The 17,076-nt window shown below is 38.2% G+C and overlaps 1 protein-coding gene across 1 annotated transcript in view; it reads left to right on the plus strand.

Annotated features, from left to right (window-relative positions):
• Window positions 1-1,034: 1,034 nt before the first annotated feature.
• Window positions 1,035-17,076, plus strand: part of LPIN2 (lipin 2) — a 38,152-nt gene continuing 22,110 nt past the window's right edge. Inside the window, exons 1-6 of the mRNA XM_006867272.1 lie at window positions 1,035-1,238; window positions 4,199-4,294; window positions 7,682-7,983; window positions 13,878-13,985; window positions 14,658-14,781; window positions 15,730-16,075. Of these exons, the coding sequence (XP_006867334.1) occupies window positions 1,047-1,238; window positions 4,199-4,294; window positions 7,682-7,983; window positions 13,878-13,985; window positions 14,658-14,781; window positions 15,730-16,075 (1,168 nt within the window). The 5' untranslated portion in view covers window positions 1,035-1,046. The remainder of the gene's footprint in view (window positions 1,239-4,198; window positions 4,295-7,681; window positions 7,984-13,877; window positions 13,986-14,657; window positions 14,782-15,729; window positions 16,076-17,076) is intronic.

Raw genomic sequence — 17,076 nt, forward strand, 5'->3', positions numbered from 1 at the left:
ATGGCAAAATTATAAAAATAGAACAGATTCATAGTTGCCAGGGGGTTCAGGAAGGTGTGAATGCAAGAGGAAAGTAGGTATGGCTCTAGTCACATATTTGACAGTGTATAGATTTGACAGTGTATTTCTGACTATTCTTTTGTTAGTTTTTTTCCCCTTCCCAAACAAGTACACAGACAACCATGCAATCGAACATCTAATACCCAGTGGAACCTAAGCTTTGGTTAGTGGAAAAGTTACAGGCGGGCCAAGGAGACTTTCCCACTGGCCCTCAAAATACATACTCCATGGTGGGTCCCCCATCCTGTCAACAGATAATGAAAAAGTATGTGTGGGTCACAGAGAACAGAAAGCATTTCCTCAGAGAGGCGTGATCCTATCCACTCTGGTCAGTGCACCCTCTTTCTGGAAGATTGTATTCTGATCCCTGGTGACCATTATTTGAATATTGAATTGAGATGGAGAACAAAATTAAATCCTGTCTTGGGCTTTTAACTTGTATTGTGCAAGTTTTGAAGACAATTTCTGTAGAAATAATTTTATAAATATATTAAACCCAAGCTGCTTCACAAGTACCTGAATCATAATATCCTCTTGACAGTTGGAAGATGTGTTTCTAGTTTCTACTAGGGTATGGTGGCCAGAGTAAATGAAATGTCCCAGGGTCAGGCCTTTGGCTGGAGGTGGAGACATCTGGGTTCTTTGATGGTTCTGAGCATTGGAGGGAATTACCTAATGGTGGCATCACTGAGCAGGATGATGGGAAAGGGAAACAGACTTGTGCATCCCTCTGAAGTTTCTCTCAAAGACAGCCTCTCAAGATACAAGGAAGGGCTCTCTGCGATTGTCCGAGGGTGAAAATGTGTAGAAACAGTGGTCCTGTGAGACTATGGATTCAGAATTGGCAAGGTTAATATCAGCAGGAGATCTGGGATCCAAATGAGCGATGTATTTTTAGTCACTGCTTTTATTTCTCTGTCACTGCCATTTGATTTACAGACTTAGTGTTAATGTCTTATGTTTTTATTCTTTTATAGTCTCAAACCATGAATTATGTGGGACAACTAGCTGGGCAGGTGATTGTCACTGTGAAGGAACTCTACAAGGGCATTAACCAAGCCACCCTGTCGGGGTGCATCGATGTCATCGTGGTCCAGCAGCAGGATGGCACCTATCAATGCTCGCCTTTCCATGTCCGGTTTGGAAAGCTGGGAGTGCTGCGCTCCAAGGAGAAAGTGGTGAGTGGCGGGCACAGCCTCTTCTTACGGAGGTGACACTTGATTCGGTGTTCACGCTCAGGTTCTCTCTGTGCTTGAAAAGTTGTATTATGTTGAAGACCGTGGTATGGGAAGTCAGCCATTATGTATTAGTTTCTTCTAAATTCAAAAAGCCCTACTGTAGAAAGTCTCCCAAGGAAAAAAACGGAATTTTTTTTTGATAATCCCATACATTACAACTCGGAGAGCAAAACAGAAAAGTTCTAAGTTATAAATGGGGAATCGGGTGTATTTAGAAACAAGAAAATTTCTTTTTACCTTATATAGTACTTTAATGTATTTAGGATGTTGTTGTTGTTAAGTGCCGTCGAATGGTTCAGACTCACAGTGACCCTGCATAGGGTTTCTGAAGAGCGGCTGGTGGGGTTGACCTCCTGACCCTGCAGTTGAAATTGACCTTGTGATCCAGTGCTTATCCTACAGTGCCACACCAGGACTCCATATTTAGAACAACCCTTTTATAATATGGGAAAGGCTAACATAATCAAGAATACATTAGAACTGATTTCATTAAAGTCATTTCTATTTGTTTGACCAAGTTTACAAAATCTTAATTTGTAGCACAAATTTTGTTATTAATAGTTGCCAGGGGTTTATCTCTAACCCTGACTCTGAAATGCTAACCCATACGCCTTAGTCTGGCTGGCTTTCATTTTGTGGGGTGGAGATTCCTTCAGAAAGAAGATACTTGTATTGATTTCTTTGTGTGTCACATTCTCTTCTCTTTAGGTTATGGAGCAACGGAAAGGTCTCCATAACCTATCTTGTTGTTGTTGTTGTTAAGTGCCATCGAGTCGGTTCCGACCCATAGCGACCCTGTATAGGGTTTCCGAGAGTGTAAATCTTTACGGGAGTAGAAAGCCTCATCTTTCTCAGATATCTTATATCAGTTAACTCAGAAAACTGAACTAGTAATAAACCTTTGAAGGTTTATCGTAGCTTAATACTCTTGCTTCACATTGTCTTATCTCACTAATTAGGGGGGCTTTGTCAAGATTTTAAAGCACAATGAGAGATCATCCATAAAATCTTCTGACAAAGATCTAAATGTATGTGTTAGAGGCCCAGTGGCTGTCTCATACAGCTTACCTTATTTTTTTAATAGAAATTTCCTTCCATTTCAGTTAAGCTTATGTTGTTTTATGCATGAGAGAAAAGGTATATGGGTTTTACAAAACTAGATACTTGTTTTTCAGATACGACAGGATTTTATTTCTAGGAAGTGTTACAAAATCTGTTTTCAACTGTAGAGGCACATCTCCAGTGGCAGGGTTCGTGTGGTCTGGCCTCTGTTCAGAGCTGTGTTGAACCACAGAGCTGGCCTTTGGAAATCAAAAGCAGTTGTAATTTATTTATTGACTTGGGAACTTTCCATTGCAAAACAGTGTCACCTAGCCACAATTTCACTTCTTTGGATTTTTTTTTGTTTTGTTTTCTGGTAATACTAACCTGTACTGTTAGACTAGATCTCTTTGGGAGGATCAGCAGACTGTTTTTTCACTGAAGTTTTCCATTAGCTTTACTATAAGGGTCTCTTTCTGAAACCACTTAGAAGGCATTATTTCTTTGCTGTTCCCTCTGTACACAGGGGTGATTGGGATGGACAACTTAGACATCAGGAGTCCTGGTGTGGCACTTTGGGTTAATGTGGCAGACTGCAAAGCCATTTGAAGTGCAAGGTGGATAGTTCAAGCTCACCAGCTGCTCCTTGGAAACCCTATACAGGGTCGCTATGTGTCGGAACCGACTTGACGGCACTAAACAACAACAAGAAACCTAAAGTGGGGAGGTTATAAAAGCACAAAGTGGTTGGCTTACAAGTTCTCAAGAGGGAATTGAGTTTCAGAGTGTGGGGGAAGGTAGAATCCCCACTGAATAATTTTTCATTTTATTTAGATGGGTATGGTGAAAGAAGGGGATAGGATTTTTATTATTATTATTATTCAATAGTGAGTAATTGTTATCGTGACTAATTGCAATTGTCACAATGGTAAAGGTAGAAGTTAGTAACAAAAAGAGGGGAGTAGTTCATCTTACATTCCAGGGACAGAGGAACTTGAACCATCAAGAGGGAAAAACAGGATTGGAATGTGAGATCCTAACTAGAGAAGCAGTGACACCAGAGATGGAGGCAGAGGTGATGTCATGGAGAGATAGAAAAGCTGAGAACTCTAAATGAAGGGAAAGGGAAAGGCTGTGTGCTGGCAGGCAGGAGGCTGGCTTGCAAAATGTGCCCCTTGGTTGTTTAAACAATTGTATATTCCTGCATGTTTTTGTGGATATCAAGGGAAAAAGGGGAGTAAATAGAGGTAAATGCTGTTGGCTGATGGAAGGGATCATAATCATTGCAAAGAAGCAGAATGTGATTGGTTGAGTGCAAAACTGATTTTGTACATTGTAAACTATCACTTAATTCATAATAAAAGCTTTAAAAAGAAATTTGACTAGAAAAATGAGATATAGGCTTAATGATTATCCTACACAGAAACTGATTTAGGAAGATTTTTCTTTTAAAAAGCCAAAAAAATTGGAATGCCTAAAAGGGGTTCTACAGCTTGCCCAGTGAAATCCGTGCATGTCTGAGTGGTGCGTGGTGAAGACTTTCTGTGTCATCACTCTGGAAGTGCTCAAATGTTTGTTGACATTGGTGTTTCCCATATTTACTGGAATTGGGAAATTAAACAAATACAAAACTTGTGTATTATAAAAATAGATAGCAAAACAAAATTTCTTGGAATCCTGGTTATTTTTCCCTAACATCCATTTGTTTTAGTGGAGTGTTTAATTAGTAGAGCAGGCAGTGTAATGTCTCTGGCTATAAGTACTTCATTTAGCTTGAGAGCCCAGAATTCAAGTGTACTTTATGTTTAGCTTGAATGAAAGATTCTTTGTGCTAAATCACACTTTCTTTCACCCCTTAGATTGATATAGAAATCAATGGTGATGCAGTGGATCTTCACATGAAATTAGGTGACAATGGAGAGGCTTTCTTTGTGGAAGAAACTGAAGAGGAATATGTAAGTTCCAGTGGGTCCACTTCACACACTGTACTTGGTCCTACACTGCAGCTCCCAAAGCAATGTTCAGCAATTTATATGCTTGCTGCTGGTTCAACAAACTCCTGTTTTAGTTTAACATATTGTCAGAAAGCAGTTGAAGGGATAGGGCGCTTGTGTCAGCACTAAGCTGCAGGCTGTAGACAGCCGGCAGAGGCCTTGTGCTACTCTGTTTGTAAGAGAAGGCACATATTTTCTCTGACTTTAATGTGACTGTCACATATTATAGTTTATACGTTAGCTGAATATATCCAGTTCCACCTGAAAGATCAAAGCATATCTCCTCAGTTTGTGTGATGTGACCTTAAACTTTGAAAACATGTTTTACCATTTGGGTTAGCGACACTATATCTCTAACCTTGAATAACCATGTGAATTAATATGTTAATATTAATATGCCAGAGATTTAAATGAGTTGGCATGTTCAGCTTCTTGCAACAAGAAAGCACAATTTGCCCCCATCCTCCTGCCCTCTCACAAGTCCTGTGTATCTGCTGACTTGAATGGTGGGAATCTGCTGACTTTGAATGGTGGGAAACTGTTCTTGAAGAATTTAACGTGGACCCTCTTTTTTTCAATTCTTTGAAGGTATCTTAAATCTTTTTCCATAAATAATAAAATCTCAGGTCACAAAAATGATATGCTGCAAGTTACTAATGATACAGGACTGCTTTGTTTTAGTTTTTGTAGATGAACTACCATTTTGGTAGTATAAATTCACAAAGGAAAAAATTATCCAAAACAGAAGGAGATAGGGTGTATCATCTTTTAGTTGATAAAGAAGCCAATAGTTTAAAACAACATTAAAGGAGTGTAGTTTATGAAGGGGCACCTTACTTGACCAATGACTTTTAGAGTATCTTATCTACCTGTTGACATTATATTACCTTGTTTACATTGACTTGATCTAAACAAACATCCCATTCATCAGAGGCAGAGTACAAAAGGAAGCATAATAAATGACAGTTGTCAGAGGATGAAACATTCTATCGACCATAGAATCCACCACTCTGATGGGGCTTTGTATACGTCAACAGAAACAGAATGTGAGAGGACTAAATTACTGCTGGTTTTTTATCTACCTAGTTCTCAACAGTCCATTCTGATGATTCCATTACAAACTGTGCTTAAACTATGCTTAGAAAGGTCAACTTGGAAAGTGTCAACTTTACATTCTTATAACCAAAACTGACCAGTTTTTCTCTAGTATATTGTGCTTTTCTTTAAAATGACAAGTGTTACTTCATTCAGTATACATCTCAATTACAATGCAATCCCACCTTCTGTGAATAAACGCAGCCCCTACTCTCTAGAAGCTCACCATTTGAGAGGGATTAGAAGGGATTAGAAACACTCACCTAGTTTCCTTTACTTACTTTTCATTTCTCTTAAACATTTCTCATTGAACTATATACCATCAGCATCCATTTCAGATCAATAATTGTAGATCCAACTCTGCTCTTTTTATAATTGTACAATATTCCATGGTACAGATTGAACACGATTTATTTAACCTTCTTTTGCTGTTAGACATCCAAGTTATTTCCGTTTTTCCTACTCTTTGCTTATGTGTGTTTTTCTCTATATTTCTCTCTAGAGTAAATTCTTGAGTGGGGTTGCTAAGTACTTTGCTTGTAATAATTTGTAGTCATCAGACTGCTTTTCATAGACATGAAGTCATCTTTGTTCCTTGTAGTCAAGTGACTCTCAAGTGTACATGGTACACTGCAGAGTGTCATTCTGTCACTCTAGGTAAGCATGGTGTGATCACTGATTTTATAGGCATTTTCTTTGAAAACATTCATGCTGAGCCATAAACTTTTAAATCAGCAGAAGTAAGCAGTAGGACCCAGAATAAATATGGGAAACCCCACCAGAGACAAAATGGCTTTCAATACATCCAGGTAAATTTTATTCATAACAGAGACCATTGAATTGAAAGGCCCATAACCTCGTCTGTTTTCCCCTAAGATACAAGGAATGAAGATACTGGTAAGAAATTCATTTACTAAACACCTAGTATTAAATTAAGAGTTTAATAATTTCTAAATATTGGCCTTACTGCCTTTTTTGAGTTCCTAAGGAGCTCTGGTAGCGTAGTGGTTACGAATCGGGCTGCGAACCGTAAGGTCAGCAGTTTGAAACTACCAGCGGTTCCACGGGAGAAAGATGAGGCGTTCTGCTCCCGTAAAGATTAACAGCCTCGGAAACCCTGTGCAGGGTCGCTATGAGTCGGAACCGACTCCACGGCACATAACAACAACAACAACAAGAGGATATTTTGGACTCCTGGTGTGGTGCTGTGGGTTAATGCACTGGATTGCAAAATTGGTTTGAATTGCAAGGCCGGCAGTTCAAGCTCTCCAGCTGCTCCTTGGAAGCCTTATACAGAGTCACTATGAGTCAGAACCAACTTGACAGCATTTAACAACAACAACAGCAACAAGAAACCCATAAAAGAGAATATTTTAATACTTTTATGGTTTAAGATTTTGTTAACTTCGTTTGTTACAGAACGTCTCTATTTTAGTCACCCTCCTGTACCCTCAATTAATTTGGCAAAACATAAGCGTTAACTTCTGTGAACTTGATTATAGCACCTTTCTTCAGTTACCTGTTCCGCCATCCTGTGTTCAATGTAGTATTTGTACTCTTTACTTTCTGCATTAGCCTGTTCTTATTCTCCTTGGTAAGTTCTTGACAGCGTCCTTTATAAAACCTCCTTTGAATGCTGCTGCTATTCAACCTTCCTTTTACAGAGATGTTAATTGTAGCTTTTTTGTGTTTCATATACTGGCTTAGTGTGTCAGTCCCTCTAAATTTATTTAATTGTTGTTAAGCACCATTGAGTCGGTTCCGACTCATAGCAACCCTGTATAGCGTTTCCAAGGAGCAGCTAGCTGGTGAGCTTGAACCACCAACCTTGAGGTTCACACTGACATCGTAGTCCAGTGCATTAACCCACAGTGCCATACCAGGACTCCAAATTGCATGTACCGAAATGAGCTAACACTAAGCTATGTATAACAAAGAATAAAGACCTATTCATTGTAGAGTATGCAGTGGCTTAGTTGCGTATCTTTCTTACCTCTAGGAAAAATGTGTTTTTTTTCTACCGTTATGAAACTTTAGATGGGGTTCTGCTGTGGCACTGTAGGATAAGCACTAGACTGCTAACTAACTGTAAGATCAACAGTTCAGATCTTCTCAGAAATTTGATATGGGATTGTTATGAGTCAGAACCAACTCAATGGCACTGAACAACAACATGAAACTTATATACTCGGTGAATTATTGTTTGCTTCATTGTTCACTTTGTCATTGTTAACCTTTCTTGTTCTCTTTAAGGAAAAACTTCCTGCTTATCTTGCCACCTCACCAATTCCTACTGAAGATCAATTCTTTAATGATATTGACCCCCTTTTGATGAAATCAGGTGGACATGAAAGATTACCTCAGAGTTCAGATGTCTCACACATCTTGGAAATGGAGACAGTTTTCACCCCAGGTTCTGTGAAAAAGAAAAAACGAAGGAGAAAGAAATGCAAGCAAGACAGTAAGAAGGAAGATCAAACTGCTTCTATTGCGGAAGATGCATTCAACGTGGATAGAAGCTCAGATGATGAGAAGGGAGCCCAGTCAGCAGCAAGGTAGAGCTCACACCTGGAAAAAGGGTCTTTTGTACCATTTATAGACCTTTGTCCACTTATGCTAGCACTTTAAGATAAAGTGAGACATTTGTGGTGTGAAATTGGGACTTATTTTTACCCCTTGACAATTATGAAGCAGGCCTTTTCTTTCCACAACTTTAAAAATATCACTACCAGACATTATACTATGGTACTGAAATGTCATTTGCACCAGACTGGGATGTGTTCCTTTTCATCCTGTAAGTTTCCAAAAAATCGTAAGTCACAAAGAAGATCTGAATTAGTGATTCACCTATGGGTGAGCAGTGTTGGCTGTGAGTGTTTTCTGCCCAGTACTAGGCTCACTACTCCTGAGAGGTTGAGATTTTTGTTTTACTTTATCACCAGAACACACTAGTAAAATTCAGAAATCTTGAACACCACTTACTCACCAAATAAGTAGAAGAGCTCAAAATGTATTCCATTTTTAAAGTTAACACTAGCTGGGATTTAAAAGGTAACAATGGTTTGGGGTAGAACATAAATTTTTTACTGAAGATTAAACATTTTTTAAATGATTTTATGCCCTGTTCCCTTCAGTTGGTTGCCCTTTACTAAGGGACATGTATCAGTGGGTGATTCTTCACTGATGATCACTGAAGTAGAAACTCCTGCCCAGAGATGCCTACCCAGCATTTCCAAACCTTATATTTGAATTAGGGGACGAGGATTTGAGTAGATTCATAAGGTAGATGTTGGTTTGTGGTATATATTTTTTTTTATCCCAACTGCCCCCCCAAAAAAAGAGAGAAATCATACCATGTTGTTGTTGTTAAGTGCCATCGAGTTGGTTCCGACCCATAGCGACCCTGGACTTATCATGCCATACTTCCTGGGAAATTGTTGGTGTTGAAGTTTTTCTTATGACTGAAAAGAAGAAAAATAATTTCTTGTAACTCTACCTTGATCTGTTACAAATTGTATTTACTACGATTTTGTTTCAAACGGTCAAATACGGAAAAGGATATTTATGATTAAAATCATATAAAAATTCCTTTTGGTAAAACTGTTAACTCATTTTCTGGAATTTTAAAATCTGGATTATAAATCATGAAACAAAATTACATTGATTGTAATATGTAATAAGTGAATTTTTTTCCACTGTCTTTGATTATCCACCAACTATCCTGCCCTGGTGTGGTGCTGTGGGTTAATGCACCATATTGCAAAGTCGGTTTGAACCTCAAGGTTGGTGGTTCAAGCTCACCAGCTGCTTCTTGGAAACACTATACAGAGTCACTGTGGGTCAGAAAACTGACTTGATGGTATTCAACAACAATAGCATCCTCTCTGTCATATTCTTACTCACTCTTCCTACATTTACTGACTATGTCAGAGACTTTAGCTTCATTTCTGATGTTAAATGCCATCAAGTAGGTTCTGACTCATATCAACCTTGCATAGAGTTTCTGAGGAGCGGCTGGTGGCTTTGAGCTGCTAACCTTGCAGTAGTGGTCCAGTGCTTACCCTACAGCACCACAAAGGAAGTACAATTTCACATTGGAATTTTGTTAAACAAAAAAAGATGAAAAATGAGAGTGAAGAAGTACGTTATCCTCAACAGAGCAGGTGACTGTATCTATACTTACATAATTTTAAATCCTGAATAATCAACAATCCAGATAATGTGGGGGGTTTTGTCAATATCCAGATACTAGTTGGGAAGTGCTAAGTTATTAATGATACAAATCCTACATTTGTATCATCGATTCCTAGGATTTTAAGCTAATAAAATACTCGTAGTGACCCCGTATAGGGTTTTCCATGGAGCGGCTGTTGGTTTGAACTGCCAACCTTGTGGTTAGCAATCCAGTGCTTAACAGAGCCACGCCATAACTTCTGTTCAATTGACTAACACATGTAAGTCAACCCACATGAGTAGTATTAAGTCCTGGTGTGGCGCTATGGGTTAATGCACTAGACTGCAAAGTCAGTTTGAACTGCAAGGTCGGCACCCACTTAAAAAAAAAGGATTTATAATTTATATACAATAATAGTCTTTTGAATGGGACAAGTGTTGGTTTGCAATATGGCACTAATGTTAAGGTACATCTGTGATGAAGGCTGAAGTGCTTTTTACTCCTTGATGATGAACTGCAGCTTCTGTAGCTCCCCAAACCCCCCTACAGGATGCTCATCTATTCCCCTTACAGTACCAAATCTTGGGCTCAGTGTTACCTTTTGTATTGGTCATAGAATCACTTTCTTTACTTTCTTGTGTGTACACCCTTATATCCTCATGTCAAAAACTTGGTTTTAGTTACTATATCATGATCTGCCTAGCTTGTTTCCTATTCTTGGGCATATGTGCTATTTTTAAAGTGCGAAAACACATTTTTAGAAATCCTGTTTTAATACAGTAATCACAGGACAGAAAGGAATCTCTGCATCAGAAACCTCCTCCCTTACTCTAATGGGCCTAGACTAATTGGCTGTATTTTTGACCAGAAATGCCCAGAGACCATTCCATGTCTTCCTGGGGTTGGAAATTCTTGGTCTATCTTTTAATATTTTTCCAAATCCAGTTAGCTTTGCTGAACTCTTCTTGGCTTACCCTTTGCACTGACGTGAAATCTTTTCCAAAAATGAAATAACTCTTAATATCAACTTTTTTGTGGTTTCAAACCCCTTTTCATATAAATGAATTGGTCAAGTCGTGATGTCCTTTTAAATTTGACAAGTAGGGATTGTGCACAAACATCTAATTTTCCTCATTTGATTTTCCTTTATTAGGAAATAAAGGAAGTCAAAAGGTATTGCTACTTGGGTTATAATTTATACATGCATGGGTTTATTCCAAACAAATGTGTTTAAACATGTGGATGGCTACAGTCAAGTTCTTTTAGTAATATACTTGTCTAAGTATTGTTAGGAAGGCGCTCTGGTAGTTATGAGTCAGTCTGCTAACCTCAAGGTCAGCAGTTCAAAACTATCAGCTGTTCCACGGGAGAAAGATGAGGCTTTCTGCTCCCGTAAAGATTTACAGCATCAGAAACCCTGTACAGGGTCGCTATGAGTCGGAAGCCACTCCACATTACACCACCTCCACCAAGTCTTGTTAGGAGTCCTGGTTTGGCACTATAGGATAAGCACTGGATCACAAGGCTGGTTTGAATTGCAAGATCGGCAGTCACTCCTTGGAAACCTTATACAGGGACGCTATGAGTCAGAACCAATGCAATGACACATAAGAACAACAGTGGCAAGTTTTGTTAGGTGACTTCGGCGGGCTCTGCTAGTCACTTATATTCAAGGCAGAGAAAGGTCAGCTCAGAAAGTTATCATAACTTCATTAGGATTCCCAAGAGGTTTCTTGGATATTTTCTTGAAGGACACAGGATAATCATGAGGGCTTGTTTATTTTTTATAAAATTGAAAACTGTGTTATGAGAAAAAGTCCAGGAAAGGTGTACCAAAGAATTTTTTTTCCATCACAGAAAGTCAGGTGCTCATTTTTTGAGTGTACCAAAGTGCTATCTTAGAATTTCCTTGGAAAATCTCACCCCATTCACCATACAGCTTGTCCTTAGCCCTTCAGGCTCCTTTCCTTTTTTTTTTTTTAATAGTTGGAGATTTTAATTTGCCACTTTACAAAAAGGACAGAAAAATCACAAAGAAACTCAACAAAAACACAGAAGAAATAAGTAACACAATCAATAAAATGTATCTCATAAATTTGAACTGAATATTCCAATCCAATAGCAGCACAGTACACATTATTTTTCAGTGCACGTGAAACATTCTCCACAATAGACCATGTGTTAGACCACGAAGCAAGTCTCAATAAATTCTTTTTTTTTTTAATTAAATGTTTTTATTTTGGATTGAGTGAAAGTTTACAGGGCACATCATCGGCTTCACATTCAACCATTCATATAGCTTGTTTCATTACATTGATTATTATCCCCTCCATATATCATCAGTTAACAGTGTTTCCCTCTATCCTCTTTAGCTTTTTTTTTGGGAGGGGGGGGGCTTGCCTTTTTGGAATTTACAGTCTCAGCTTTTAGGGAAGGTTTTTACATTTGTCTGTGGATATCCAGGGCTCATGTATGAGATTACTAACAAGCATTACTGAATAATCAGATGAGGGACAGTTTGCTATGTCTACTAGGTGGCTAAAGTCTGATCCTCAGAGTTCAGGCTCCTTTTTGATCCTCAAATTCAAGGAGCATTTAAAAGGAACACAATTTGAGACCCTTAAAGATGCTGAAACTGCTGTTTTTATGTGGTGTGAATCGAAGAACTCAGACTTCTTTAGGGGAGTGTGGTGGTTCTTTTGTGCCATCAAGTTGGTTCTGACTTATACGACCCTGTGTAGGGTTTCCAAGGAGCAGCTGGTGGGTTTGAACCTCCGACCTTATGGTGGCAGTCCACTGCTTATCCTACAGAAGCACACCAGGATTCTAGGAAAGGATTAGAGACATGGAGATACTGCCTTCACACATATTTATGTGTATATATTGCATGTGGCAAATATATCAAGACATAATAGTTTCATATTTTGATAATTTCAGTAAAGGTTTCTTTGATTTTGTAGTGATACTTTTTGACTTACTCTTGTAGAAAAGTTTTACCTAGATGTCTGACTTTCTCAAGTATGGATTTTTCTCCCCCTTTGAATGAGCCTGTGTTTCTGTAAGAGAGAAGAATAGCATTAGGATAAACATAAATTCTGACATGCAGCTGTGTGGAAACGCTGTATGTGTCAGGGTTCATGGAAAAGCTAACATAGAAAGGAAAAAAAATCATAATTTGCTTTCTATCCCGATTTTTAGTCCCCCACGTGAAGTGATACATATATTCTCGCTTTAGGTTGAGTGTTCTGTTAGATAGAACATTGGTTTCTGTCAAAGCTCTTAAACTTACTTGCATAGTATACTGCTTTCTGCTTTGCTGAGGTAGTTTTTTTTTTTTTTTTTTGAAAGTATCTTCCAGAGGTTTCAATAAGATGTGCCTCATAAATCTTCCATTCGTTGTGTGAAGTAGTTAAGACAAGTGATAAATTTCCAGCTAAAGATTAAAAATTGGGGCTCCTGGTGCTTATGAAGGGTGTTTTCAATGTTATGTAACAATTAGTTGTAACTACAGATAAAAGAACATCAGTGGGTAAATTAAGGCCTTGTTTGCATTAGTTCAATCTTCTACAAGGCCATGGTCTTATCGATGAATTTTTAAAGCATTTGCCATATAATTATAAATATCATTGTCTTCATATCCCTATATCATATAGGATATATCAGAATAAAGAAAGAGTTCTCAAGTCCTGGGGGGAAAAAAAAAAATAGTCCCGGGTTCTTAAGTGTTTGGGGTAGTTTGGGATTTTTTTATGCTAGCTCTTGTCAACTAGTATTCTGATAATTTTTGTAATTTACAGGAGAGTGTTGTGAAACAAGGTCTTTTGAATTCAACTACTGGCTAGATTTTTTACTTTAGGCCAACTGTTCAAACTTCTGGATCCTTAATTTTCACATGTCTAAAGTGGCCTATTGCTGCCTTAGATTTGCAAGGATTCAATGATGTATACGAAAAGCCCTAGTTTCCTTATGCCTTTGAAATCAGTTACCCCTAAAGGACTTTTTAGTCACTTCTTGATTTCTGACCTTCCTCTTTCTGTTTCATATTTAAATAGTAGTTGGAGTATCATGTGATGTGAGACATCTTTGAGCATCACCTCTAATTAAAATATGATGATATTTTCCTATTACTTGGGTTCGTTAGAAGTCATTGGGCCCTCTTCATTTTATCATTTATGTCAGTAGATTTGGGGGATTTTTTTTTTTTTTTTTTTCCAGCTGACATATCATTGTGCCTGCCTTTCTTTGTTTTATTTATTTGTTTATTTCCTTTCACAGAGGATCTTCAAATGCTTCCTTAAAGGAAGAAGAATATAAAGAGCCATTAATCTTCCATTCTGGGGACCATTACCCATTATCTGATGGAGAATGGTCTCCTTTGGGCAAGTAAGTTTTTTTGTTTTCTTTTTAAGGTCTTGATTTTTTAAAGGGACGAGAACTTAAGGTTATACTAAGTAGCTTTTCTGTTACCAACTGTACTGGTACTTTTTGTCTTCCAACAGTTGTTGTTAAGTGCCTTCAAGTCTGTTCCCACTCACAGCGACCATTTATAGGATTTCTGAGGAGAGACTGGTGGGTTTGAACTGCTGACCTTGTGGTTAGCAGCCAGTACATTAGCCTTCTACATTTCCTGAGTTCCAATTTTTGATGTCAACTATGGACTGTAACTGGATAATACAGTGGGAAGATAATGTAGCGTCGCTCTGTTTAAACACCTAAGTTCACACCTAGTTCTCTCACATAGTACTTAATCCATCTTTCCATGTATTCTATTTCCTATAAATTTATCTTTGTCATTGCTTATGAAAATCAAATGAGATAATTAATACATATGAAATCTTTACAGAGGACCTGGCAAGTCCTTAATAAGTATCAGCTTATATTATTAAAGAACTCAAATGGAAGTTATCATTGGTATTCCCTTTTGTACCATATTCATATTTTCAGGATACTGTTGATTTACTCAGACTGCGTATTGCCTATACTCTGTCAAGTTCAGCAAGGTTACAGGAATCCTAACTTGAAAGCCATCATATTTTTTTGTTTTTGTGTTTGCAGCACCTATTCTCAGGTGGTGTGTCCTAAGAGTGATTCAGAGTTGGAGGTGAAGCCTGCTGAAAGCCTGCTCAGATCCGAGTCTCACATGGAATGGACGTGGGGCGGGTTTCCAGAGTCCACCAAGGTACTCTCAGAAGTAAAGGGTGTAATTTAATTTCTCACTGCATGAACATGAATCAAAATGACAGTAGTGCCCTCATGTGGACATACAAGAAATGCAACGTTAGCATGTTTCCAGGATGGTTGCACCTTGTATCTGCCACAGAAAGATCCAGCATCATTTTGTTTCTATCAACAGTTTGTTGATTGTTAATATGAGGACATTGTTAATTTGAAAGACACTTGAAGGAAACTAAGATTTCCACATTGAAATATTAAATAAGAAAGTGATTTTGAAAGCTTTTTGCCAACTCATGAAACAAGAAAGAACTGGGAAGATAAATTTCTTGAGAATGTTTAGATGTTCTGTTTAATTTTATTTAAAAAAAAAAAACATTTTGCTTAATGTATGATTGACTTTACACTTTATTTTCCACTTTTGCACTGTTTAACAGCTTTGAAGTGGAACTTTGAAACTATACTTCAAGTGGGCTAAATTTTACTTTAGCAATTCAAGTTTTCTCCTTCAAAATGAATATTCTCTACCTCTTAGTAGCTAAAAATTCTTTTATTTTCAGTCTTCTCCAGTGTTTGACTCTTCATGTAGAACAGTTATAAATGTGGGGCTACAGGATAATGCACTAAACCCAAGGTTGATTTGAACTGCCAGGAAGGCAGTTCAAACTAACCAGCCACTTCTCAGAAACCCTATACAGGGCCGCTATGAGTCAGAACAGACTCCACAGTACTTTACAACAGCAACAACATTATGGTATTAGACAAATATTTGTCTAATATTACAGTTTTAGACAAAATGCAGTTATTACCTTTTCCCATTTTTTATATTTTACACATACAATGCTATAAATAGTGAAATGATCACCTGCCATCCAGCTTAAGAAATAGATTATAATAAACACCTTTGAAACGAGTTTTACTTTAAACCAATATATAAGTCTTTTTTTTTTTTCAGATTAGCAAAAGAGAGAGATCTGATCATCATTCTTGGAGAGCTACAATTACACCATCAGAAAACACCCATTTTCGGGTGATTCCCAGTGAGGACACCCTCGCGAGTGAAATTGAAAAAGATGTTTCCATCGAAGACACAGTCTGCACAATAGTAAAACCCAAACCCAGAGCTCCGTGTAAGCCGATAAGCCACACCAGTCCCACTGCAGAACTTACTGAACCTCCTCTTAGGGATCCTCAGGTTTCATCTATATTAGATGCAGACCACCTTCCTCACGCATCGCTAGTGGAAGCATCCTCAGAATTAAAGCCTACAGCTAAAGTAGACTCACCGTCAAAGAAGAAAGGTAATCATTTTGCTTGATTTGACATCATTATTTTTAGTTGCCACTAGATCAGATATAACTCATGATGACCCATGTACAAAATATTGGCCTGTCCTGTGCCATGATGGTATAGTCAGGGCCATTATTGTGGCCCCTGGATTTGATAGTAGGTAATTTGAATTTGGATGGTAAATTATTTCAGTGTTCAGAATAATTGCTGACTAGCCGTATGTTTATATTCTCCAGTTAGAACATCTCACACATTTTATTATAACTTGTTCAGAACACCTCTTCATTAGATTGTAAATCCCACTGAAGCAGATGTCTAACTTCCTCATTTGTCTTTTCTGACTGTTGTCACTCAGTTGACCTAACCCACTGCGGGCAATGCAGTTGTGACTCTCAGTGAGACTGTAGGACAGAGTAGAGCTCTTCCTCAGGGCTTCTGACACTGCATGTCTACACAGGAGTGACGATCTGTCTCTATGGATCCGTGATAAGCACTGAGGAAGTAAATGAGTGCATTATAACTAATGACTGAAATTACCCATGATGCTGGGTAGAGATGTCAATAAAGTGAAGTCGAAGCCTGATTAAGTATATGGGTCAAACAGAAAAAATCAGAACAGTGAAAAATATGCTTTCCCGAAATGTGTGCTTACTTGATTGCAAGTACATGTCCTATCAAGTACTCTTTTTTTGATGATGAAAGGGCATAAAGGGAGCACAGTGGCTCTGTAGGATGAGCACTGGACTGCGATCTACAAGATTAATGGTTCAAGCCCACCACAAACCCAGCAGCCAAACCCCTGTGCAAGGTCCATGAGTTGGAAACGACTCGATGGCATTTAACAACAACAAAAATTCTCAACAAAATGAAAGGTGATTATTATTTATTGTTTCCCTCTGAATCAGAGAAGTTAGGGTCCCACTCTGGATTCAGAAGCTTTAGCTCACTTTCACAATGGTTGCCATCAAATTTCTGACCCATAGCGACTCTGTATAGGGTTTCCAAAGAGAAG

The sequence above is a fragment of the Chrysochloris asiatica genome, unplaced genomic scaffold, assembly GCF_000296735.1.
Source record: "Chrysochloris asiatica unplaced genomic scaffold, ChrAsi1.0 scaffold00103, whole genome shotgun sequence".
Lineage (NCBI taxonomy): Eukaryota > Metazoa > Chordata > Mammalia > Afrosoricida > Chrysochloridae > Chrysochloris > Chrysochloris asiatica.